Source organism: Arachis ipaensis, chromosome B05, assembly GCF_000816755.2.
Source record: "Arachis ipaensis cultivar K30076 chromosome B05, Araip1.1, whole genome shotgun sequence".
NCBI lineage: Eukaryota > Viridiplantae > Streptophyta > Magnoliopsida > Fabales > Fabaceae > Arachis > Arachis ipaensis.
Window position 1 is genome coordinate 15611205 of NC_029789.2, and position 10210 is coordinate 15621414.

Below are 10210 nucleotides of genomic sequence, written 5' to 3' on the forward strand. Positions count from 1 at the left end.
TAACCACGGTCTATTCATCAACAAAAACGGGGTGTTGATCAAACCATTGCTATCATCCTGCATCCTTTCACTTGGAGAATTAAGTATGAAGAAACTATTTAATTAAACTTAAATAATAGAATTAAATTAATCTTATATAGATAGGTATATATCAAAGTTGTAACGGTACCACGCACAAGAAGTAGTGCTGAAAATAATGGATGTATATATGTTGTGCTTCATATGGTAAGATCAGATGAGAGAAGGCAACGAATTAATAATGACAATTATTAAGAGATCAGAGTAATTGTACATATACAATAACAATAACAACAACAACTAACAATAATGTTCATAAGGAAGGGGAGAGATAGAGATGCAGAGTATTGTTTGGGTGCAACTGAGTTGACAGCCATTACATCTTTGGAAAAACTAAATAACCACGAATTGTTGGAAACGGGACACCTAGTCGCTATGATAGCATTAAATCCCTTAATATTGAATTATATATAATAAAATATTTTGTCTGCACAATTTAACCGTTGATAGTAACAAGGGTCAAGGGATGATATTATATTGAAGCGCTCTTTAATTTGTTCCATGGCGACATGGCGTCAACCAATTAAACACATCCTATTCTAACAATACCATGTTTAATTTTCGTTCACATGCTGATGAAAGAAATTAGTAGTGCCTACTGATCAGTCCAAAACAAAGATATGCATTTTACATGTTCGTTCATGATACAATATATAAAATATTCAGAATATTTATTTTTCTTTTTTTTTTCCCCCTTAGCCTCAATTATATTCCTCCCCTTCGCCCCTTTTTTAGTTTGTATTTTTTAGACTAAAAAAGATGGATTGATATGCAAATAATGGTGAGTAGGCAGGGGCAGCACACGCGGTTCATGAGGGCAAAACTGTGTTATATTTGAATATATGATAGAGACAGAGAATATTATAATTGTTTATGTGAATGATGAAAGGAGGTTGCATAGTAGTTAGTCGGTGGATTTGCAAAAGTATACTCCGATTTCTCCACTTTATTTGTGTGTCGATCTCAAACTGAGACAACAAGTTTGATCCCTCCAATCGTTAAAGGTGCTTGATTTGCTCTTTGGCGCTGTGCCCCACTTAGCTTATTATTATTATATTACATAACATAACATAACACAGTAACCCTATCATTAGGATGGTCCTCACTCCTAACCACACTAATAATATACATAATCACACATTCATATATTAATACAAAAAGGAGCATTTTTGTAATAAAGAAAAAGAAAAAAGAAATATAAATGAAGAAGATGCATGGACCACCCTAGGTAGTGGTAGGTACTAGGTAGGGGTGGTAGAAGTGGCATGTAGTTACAAGTTTCAAACCTGTTCAAAAATGTGGCTGGTGTTAATGAAGTCTGAGAGTTGTACAGGGCCTTACACGCACACAATCCCCCGCCATTTGTGGACTCCCTAATTGACCCCTTTCCCACGCCCATGAGTCACCCCTGCCCTGCTGCTTCTATAGTTATAGGTCGTCTTCCAATTTTGATTTCAAACCCTCTCCCCCGTTACTTCTAACTTCAAAATTAAACTAGTATTTCGTACACTCTACAACGTAACCTTTTTCATTCATTTGTTTCCGTATTGACTTGTAGATTTTCTTATTCGTTAGGTGGATAGACAGAGGTACGTTAAGGTAAAGGCTTCTCATTGTCTCTTCCCTGTAGCATCTAGTACACTAGTGTGTTGTTGTCTCCTACATACATTTTTAATTCCCCACCAAAACCATACAAACCAACCATTCACATAAATAAAATCTTCGCTCAAAGTTACGTCGACCCAATACACACCACTTACAACCTTATTTATTTATTTATTTCTTTATAGGCACAATTTTAATTCCACTTTACATCTAAACATACTTAAAAGAGAAACTGGGGCGTATTAGCTCTTTTTATGTGTATTAGCTCTTTATATATATAGAAATTAATGAAAAATTAAATATTTGATGACTAATATTTTTTTATTTTTTATATTTAAATTAATATTAGCTAATTCTTCGTTTTACACTTAAAATATTAGTTTCATTATCCTAAATTAAGTATCTCATATAGTTAAGTTATACATCTAAACTCTTTAAACCATTAACAATACTTATCATCAGAGAGATTTTTTGTCAATAATAAAAAACTAAACATACATCCTTATGTAATACTAGCTAGTTTATATTATTTGACTAGTTACCAGCAACTAATATTTTGTTATATTTATGACTCAATTTGATTTAATTTCTAAGTTTTCATATCATAATCAATTTTTACTTTTAAGTTTTAAATATTCTTAATTTATTTGTCTTTTGTCACTAATCTAATACTTATGTGTAGATATGACAACTTAACAACTACTTGACATTGCCTTAAATATATTGGCCTTAATTTCATCCTTCAATTAACTAAATTAAACTATTTACATGATGTGAGTAATTAACTATACACATAAATATTTCAATTATGTTAGTTGTATATTAAAATTAGTCATTAAAATTAACTATTAGTATAAATACATATTAAAATATAAATATATATTGAAAATAAATTAAACAATATGTTAATGATTCATTTTAGTGTATAAATAATATTTTTTTAAATATTTTGATCTATTATCGAAATTGATGACAAAATAATTAATTTGATTTATCATTATAAAATACTTTATAGAATGAAACTGGTATAGCAAACTTCCAGTGTTATCTCAAGATATATAAATTAAAAAGAAAAAGAGAAAAAGAATCAAGGATGATGTAGGATATGTTGATGGTGGTGGTGCTATTGGGTATTGGTAATAGGCAATAGGAAGTAGGAAGGCATGCGCTGAGTGCGTAGTGCACACCCAACAGAGAGAGAGTGACGTCATATCGTGGTGTAGGGCAAAGGGGGAGGGGAAAATTTTGGCAAGCGGCGGAGAAAGCTCCCCCTCCATGGACCACTTGCTTTTTAACAGACAAATATTTAAAGCTGTGCGTGCCACCCTCAACTTCCCCACTCTCAACTCTCGCGCGTAGGGACCTCTTTTTCTTGCATTGCATGGCCATCCATGACATCAAACAACTTCTTTCATAAGCCACTCATTTTTAATCATCCCATCACTTTTACATACATAACCATGCAATATTATTCCTTAACCGACACTGATAACACGCATCAACTATATTTATCGTGCTGGTGAAATGGAAACGAAAAGAATAAAACATTGGTTATATTACTTACTTCATCAGTGAAAAGGAGAACACATGATGTAAATTAAAACATGGTTGGAGCTGATTCTGATTGAAAATTACCTAGGAATAAGATTATCACTTTCAGTCACAAAATGGGAAATCGTCAATAATCATTGACAAATGAAACCCATTAATGTGCATACATATACGTACCACAATGTTACTGTTCATTAATTGTTTCACATCATAGTGAATTGAATTCCAATGGGATGAGCTATGAGATGCAGTACGAGTTAAGTTGTGATGGGGGTATGGGAAACGTGGAATTAAATGGCGCGTGGAAGGGGCATATGAATAAATAAAAGAATTAAAGTGGAAAAAAAAAAAAAGAAAAGATGCGGTCCCATGCAAAATAGAGAGAGGAGGATGGGTGGAGTACTTTAATACGCGAATTAATGAGAATTAGAGGGGGGATCGGAAAAGAGTGGACCACCTCATCTCAATATCTCATCTCACGCCCAGTCCCTTATTTTAGGAACATTTTACACAAACCCAGGCATATAGCTGTGGAGATATAATAATAATAATAATAAAAATAAAAAGATCAGAAGCACAAAGTTCTGTTGAATTTTTATTGAGTGTGAGGCCCACTTGAACTCATCCTAAACAGAGTTCACTCTGTCTCTGCTGAAACCCATCTGAAAAAGCCTGGAAAAGACTCTACTTAGGATGACTTGCATCTTGGGATTCGTTCCCCTACAAAGATCCTCTTAACACCCCAATTACAATACTATACTCTACCATCACCCCGTTTTTTGTAATAAAATAAATTAATAATAAAGAATTTGGAGTTGGATGATGGGGAAGTAAGAAGGAAGGAAGGAAGGATCCCCTACACAAATACAAATAATATCCAATTTCCATTATTATTGTGGATTTGGATTTGGGGCGCTAAAAGCAGAATTTGTTATAAAATCAGGATTTTAGTAATGAGAGAGCAACTCATGTGGCGGCTTGTAGTATATGTACCAGGCAAAGGACGATCATTACTTTCTGTTGCTGCTTCTGGTCCTTCCTTCTTAACTGTACTTCCTTTGTAGACATTTCAAGGTCAGTCTTTTTATTTTATTCTTTAATACTCCAATCCAAATTAATATAATATTATTTACCTATTCTATTTAATTAATTAAATAAATAAAATATTAGTAGGGGTAAGAAATAATTGAGGAAATTTACTCTATAATTTGCTTTTGTATTTATATTGGTGCATTGACCCACTTCTTCTGCTAGAGAGAGAGAGAGAGAGAAAGAAAAGGGGGAGGGAGGCACACACATATGAAATGATGATGATGATGATGATGAACCCTATTCTGTGATGAGCAAGTATATATGTGATCTTTGTTGGTCCTAGCTAGGTTGGTTTTCATGGTCGTACCACCATCTATGTTTGCTTATTAACAGAACACCACCACTCTACAAATAAAGCTCCTCCCCACCCACTACCACCTCATACCAACCAATTTCTACTCCTCCCTTAGGGTAAGATCTTCCACTCATCCAACTTCTTAATTACTTTCTTGTTTTCTATATATACACTCCTTTGATTTGATGATGCTTTATCTTCAACTCTGTTTCAGATAGTGGATCCATCAAACTATATCCAGCTGGAAGTGGAAGAAGCAGAATATATAAAGATAGTTTTAGAAGAAGAAGCATCGATTGATCGATCGGAGAGGGGTTGGATTTGTATGTGTATGTTAGGATGGCTCGAGCAGTGTGCGAAGAGAAATCGAGGGAGATGGTGTCATCATCAGGTGGTTTCTGTTACTCGGGGACGACGATGGAAGGGTTGGTGGGGGACCCTGCAGACATGTTCAACAACCTCACCAGTGGCATGGACATGGTAGGGTTTTCGAAGAATGTTGAGCAGCAGAGTGATAGCAACAACCCTCACATGTGGAAGGCTTTGTTTGGGAAACAAGGGCCTTCCAATAGGAGCATCAACAACGATTCTTCTTCAGCCTCCTTCTACCAACAGCAACAGGTTGATGATGATTCATCGTGGCAGGAGAACAGGTTGGTGGTGGACGATTCATCTCTGAGGTGTGTGTTCCCATGTGAAGGAAACGAGAGGCCAAGTCAAGGTCTCTCGCTCTCTCTAAGTTCAACTAATCCCTCATCCATTGGCTTGCAATCTTTTGAGCTCAGACAAACCACTCACCCTCACCCTCACCCTCAGTCTCAGCCTTATTATGCATATCAAAATTTTGCTAATAATAATAATAAAGCTGCAGCTTCCTCCTCATCTACTAGTGCTTATCAAGGACACTTGATGCTCAAGAACTCCAAGTACTTGGTTCCAGCACAGGACCTTCTCAACGAGTTTTGTAGCCTGGCCATAAAGCACAAGTCCAACAACAACAACCACCAACACTGGGAAGATCACGATTCCTCAAAGAAGCCTTCTCCTACCTCTATTGAATTCGTCGAGCTGCAAAAGCGAAAGACCAAACTGCTTTCCATGCTCGAAGAGGTATGTGTGTATGTGTTTGCTATGGAAAAAAAAGGTGCAAGTCAAACGGTCTTTATTCCGTTATGTGAATTATTAGTATCTATCAATGCAAATCAACCCCAGTGAGGTCCCTAGCTAGCTAACTTTTTGATGGTTCGGTTGATGGGATTGTATTGGGGATTCTTTGAACTAACTAAGCAGCCAGTGCGGGCCTTTTCATTAATGCCACCACCTCGTGACAATAACTTACCCTTTTTTCTTTTCTTGCCAAACATGTCATTTCCTATTCCCCCTTTTTAATCTAGTATTGTATTGGTAAATCAAAGTAAAAAGATCTTTTAACTCAGGTTGACAGGAGATACAAGAACTACCGGATTCAGATGAAGGCGGTGGTGTCTTCCTTTGAGGCGGTGGCTGGGAACGGTGCTGCCACGGTTTACACGGCTTTGGCACAGAAAGCCATGTCTAAATATTTCAGGAACTTGAAGGATGCCATAATGGGGCAGATTCAGGCGACAAGAAAGGCCATGGGAGAGAAAGATCCAGTTGCACCAGGCACCACCAAGGGTGAAACCCCGAGGCTGAAGATCATTGACCAAGCTTTGAGGCAGCAAAGGGCATTCCAGCAAATGAGCATGATGGAAACTCATCCATGGAGACCTCAGCGTGGCCTTCCCGAGCGCTCCGTTTCTGTTCTTCGTGCTTGGCTCTTTGAGCATTTCCTCCATCCGTAAGTACCTCTCTTTCTTGGTAGATTAATACAATAAGTAGTAAGGTAGAATATTGATTTTGCGAAAGAATCAATGTTCACTCTAAAACCAATAAAGTGGTCAACAACGTAACTGCAAGTGGTTTCTCAATCATTTATGCCTTGCTAATAACTATACGGTACAACATTGGTAGTTTCTGTGCATCACCATCCGGATTCCTTTCATCCCTATTTTGTCATATATGATGCGATCTGTGTAGGACCATTAATATAATTACTATGCATGTATGTCACGTTAATTCAATGGAAGCTAAGGTCGTATATTTGGACCTTCATTCCTTGCAGTTACCCAAGCGACGTTGATAAACATATTCTAGCCCGCCAAACTGGCCTATCAAGAAGCCAGGCACGTCCATCTCTTTCTTTTCGCATTCCATTATTATGCTAGGTAGAGGGCCTTGTCAATAAAAATGTAAATGTATGTCTGGAAATGAATGAAGCAGGTTTCAAACTGGTTTATCAACGCAAGGGTTCGTCTGTGGAAGCCAATGGTGGAGGAAATGTACATGGAGGAATTGAAGGAACAAGAAAACATGATGGCTTCTTCGGAGGGTGCTGATGACCCGGACCTCCACCTGCCATCATCACGGTCGGAGGATCAGAAGCCAAGCGTAGTGGTTGGAATGGAGTCCGATCAGTGTGCGTCATCATCCATGCTCAACAACAACATAAAAAACGACCCAAAGAGCAGCCATAATAATCCGGAAGAAGAATGCTTGGGGAGAGTGATGGACACATTTGGATCGGTAGAGCTTGATTTCTCTTCATACACACAGCAGCAGCAGCAACAGCAGGGTTTCAATGGGGTTTCTTTGACTCTAGGGTTACAACAGCACGGTGGAAGCGGGGTGAGCCTGGCGTTCCCTCCTCCTCCGGTGAGCAGTCATCATAGCTCGCTCTTCTACGCAACAACCAGGGATCAGATAATGGACAGCTGTCCACCCTCATCGTCATCTATAGTTCATCACTACTCTCTTGTTGATGGCGAACCACAAAATCTTCCTTACAGGAATCTCATGGGTGCACAGTTGCTTCATGACCTCGCTGGCTAATTTATTTATTTATTAATATTTATTTTCAGATTTCCATGCACGTGCCTAACATGCTCTTTCAAATTCCTTTCTTAAATATATATATACTACTACATATAGTTATTAAGTTAATATGCCTTCAATCCATACATAAAGCAACTCTTGAGGTTAGAAATATATATAATTCCTATAGTTAGTTCCTCTATTTTTAAGTATGTAATGTATCTAGAAATCTACTTCTCTTCTCTCTTTATATTTTTTCAATTATGGCTTGGATGCTGTGGTGTGGCGCAACCTTTGATAGGGGCCGGCGGGCAGAGAATGCAAGTGGGAAATAAAATTCTTTCGTTAGGGTTAAAGATATTTGTTGGTTTGTCATGGAAAGAGAAGAATATAGTGTTGTGCCAAAATAAAAATGAAATGAAAAAAAAAGGAGAAGAATATTGGAAAAGGACAATAACATTTGGCTGTACAAATTTGGTGGGATGCTAAGAAGAACAAAAGAGATTGATTTTAAAAAAATATCAAAGATAATTTTTTGTGGTTGTGGTCCCTAATCGACGCTCATGAAGACAACATCTATCGTGGCGATAAGAATTGGTTGCTTTGTGATATGTCAACTTTGATGATTGGTTTATGTGTTAACCCTTCTTTTTGGCCAATGAGAAAGATACCTTTTCAACAAGTTCAGTGTTAGCGGCACAATGTATGTTGTTCACATCCCACATCCACACCCATACATACATATTTTATTTATATTTATGCTCAACTTGCATTGTGCTTCCATAGGGTGACGAATAGAATCGCATCAGTCCACTAGTGATTACTTGATACGTATTTTCATCCCTTCGTTTATCTATGTTCGTTTAACGCTACTATATATACACGCCATTGCTCTTCATTTGAATCTCTACTACTATATGTCCCTTCTAATAACATTATCCATGGATTTCACTTTTCAACACGGAAAAGAGAATTAAATTAACAATTAATGATTCAAAATCTAAATATATATATTCGAAATGGATAATGGGAATATTAATAATGGCGACCATATGAAATGTGGGAAATTAATGGCTATTTTCAGCTTTCTTAGCTTGGATATATTTAAATTAATTATTGTGGAATAAAGACAAAAAGAATAAAACTAATTTTTTTTGGTAGAATTATATAGAGAAATTCTCCACATACAAGCATTTTTTCATATAAGTCATATAAGTTATTTTTTTTTTTTTCTTTATCCATGCCTCCTCTTTTTCTTCTCCTTCTTCTTCTTTTTCCGTGCCTCTTCTTCTTCTTTATTTTTGAAGTGTTTCATCTTCATCGTCATGTTTCTCCTCGTTCTTTTTTTTATTTTGTTATTTTTTTCTCCTAAAAAGAATTATGAGAATATGAAATAAGAAAATGAAGAAGAAGCAGCAGCAGAAGATGAGGAGGAGAAAAAGGAAAAATTTTGAATTATGCATAAGGTGTACTTCAACGAATTTTGGGTGTATTTTTTAAATCCTTTAGGTGTATTTCTGTAATCCTTTGGGTGTATTTCTATAATCGTTTGGGTGAATTTCTGTAACCGTTTAGGTGTATTTCTATAACCGTTTGGGTGTATTTCTGTAATCGGTTGGGTGTATTTCTGAAGTTCCATTATCTTCAAAACGATTTTAAAGCTTGATTTCAAAAACCATGAAAATCGAAAAAACGAAACAAGAATACCAATGATAAACGCAGATAAACAACGAATGAAAAGGCAAAGAGAAAACGTACTAAAGAGATCAAATTTGGCAAGAAACTCATATAACTTATATGACTTGTAAACCAAATGACTTGTATCTGTAGCACTCCTCAATTATATAATAGAGATTTCATGCATGAATCAAAATGTTTAACTTATTTCCTAGTGGAACAATTTTCTTCTGATCTGATCATCATCGAACAGTTGCATAATTTGTTGTCATCATATGAAACCCTAAAGAAGTTTTTTTTGTTACGTATTCTGAGCTTGTGCTATGTCAAGTATGGGGATCAGAGTAGTGAAGCTTCTTTAATTTATAGACACATTTATATGCTGAATCATATGAACAAGAGAGTGCGGATGAGTAGGGTGAGATAGATAGACACAGTTATTATATATATTCGTAAAGAAAACAAGAATCTTTCGTTAGCTTCTATATGTATGTATGTGCCGATATAATTTATTTATTTATTTAATTTATACTCAATATTCTTTAGCAAAAAGATGGAAGGCTTGCTTCTCTCATGACTCATGAGTCCTCTCAGCAGTCACAACCAACTTTCCAATTTGGTAACTCAATAAAACTTGCGCAAAAATTGCGAGTGTATCATGTTTCCTTTTTGAATGTGTTTCGCTGTCTGTACTCTGTACCTACCTCTGCTATGTATTCATTTGCTACAAACCTTAACACCTTAATAAATAGGAGGGAAGATTCTTTTTTACGCATTACTTCAACTTCATTTTTAACTTGACCCTGGAATGGAAGATATATATGCTTCGGAATACATGTACAATACCTTCGAACAGTACTCCAGGCAGGGTTTACGAAGGAATTCAATGTGGTTGCTGCTAAGTACTAACTAATAAAATATAAGGCAATATAATCGAGTTTTCATTCATTTTTATTAAAATATATTATACCCAAATTCAGTGTTACTCACCTATTACTTTTTCAGTTTTTCAATTCCATA

General features: G+C 36.0%; 1 protein-coding gene across 3 annotated transcripts; it reads left to right on the plus strand.

The window, feature by feature from the left end:
* Positions 3806-7842, plus strand: LOC107643087 (homeobox protein BEL1 homolog). Of its 3 annotated transcripts, XR_002362449.1 has the most exons (7): positions 3807-4308; positions 4489-4737; positions 4836-5731; positions 6058-6440; positions 6765-6825; positions 6923-7626; positions 7659-7842. XR_002362449.1 is itself a non-coding variant. In XM_016346646.2 (6 exons), the coding sequence occupies exons 3-6, from the start codon at positions 4961-4963 to the stop codon at positions 7529-7531; spliced, it is 1824 nt and encodes a 607-aa protein (XP_016202132.1). In that variant the 5' UTR covers positions 3807-4308; positions 4489-4737; positions 4836-4960; the 3' UTR covers positions 7532-7715. The 3 variants fall into 3 exon arrangements, 2 of the variants coding, with proteins under 2 accessions (XP_020978811.1, XP_016202132.1); XM_016346646.2 differs by having other exon boundaries at positions 6923-7715; XM_021123152.1 differs by lacking the exon at positions 4489-4737 and having other exon boundaries at positions 3806-4308; positions 6923-7715.

What these genes read in the sequence shown, in the direction of transcription:
- LOC107643087 (XM_021123152.1), top strand. Translation starts at nt 4,961, where the DNA reads ATGGCTCGAGCAGTGTGCGAAGAGAAATCGAGGGAGATGGTGTCATCA. An exon ending in TTTGAGCATTTCCTCCATCC is followed by an intron (nt 6,441 to 6,764) that starts GTAAGTACCTCT and finishes CATTCCTTGCAG; the next exon opens with TTACCCAAGCGACGTTGATA. An exon ending in CTGGCCTATCAAGAAGCCAG is followed by an intron (nt 6,826 to 6,922) that starts GCACGTCCATCT and finishes TGAATGAAGCAG; the next exon opens with GTTTCAAACTGGTTTATCAA.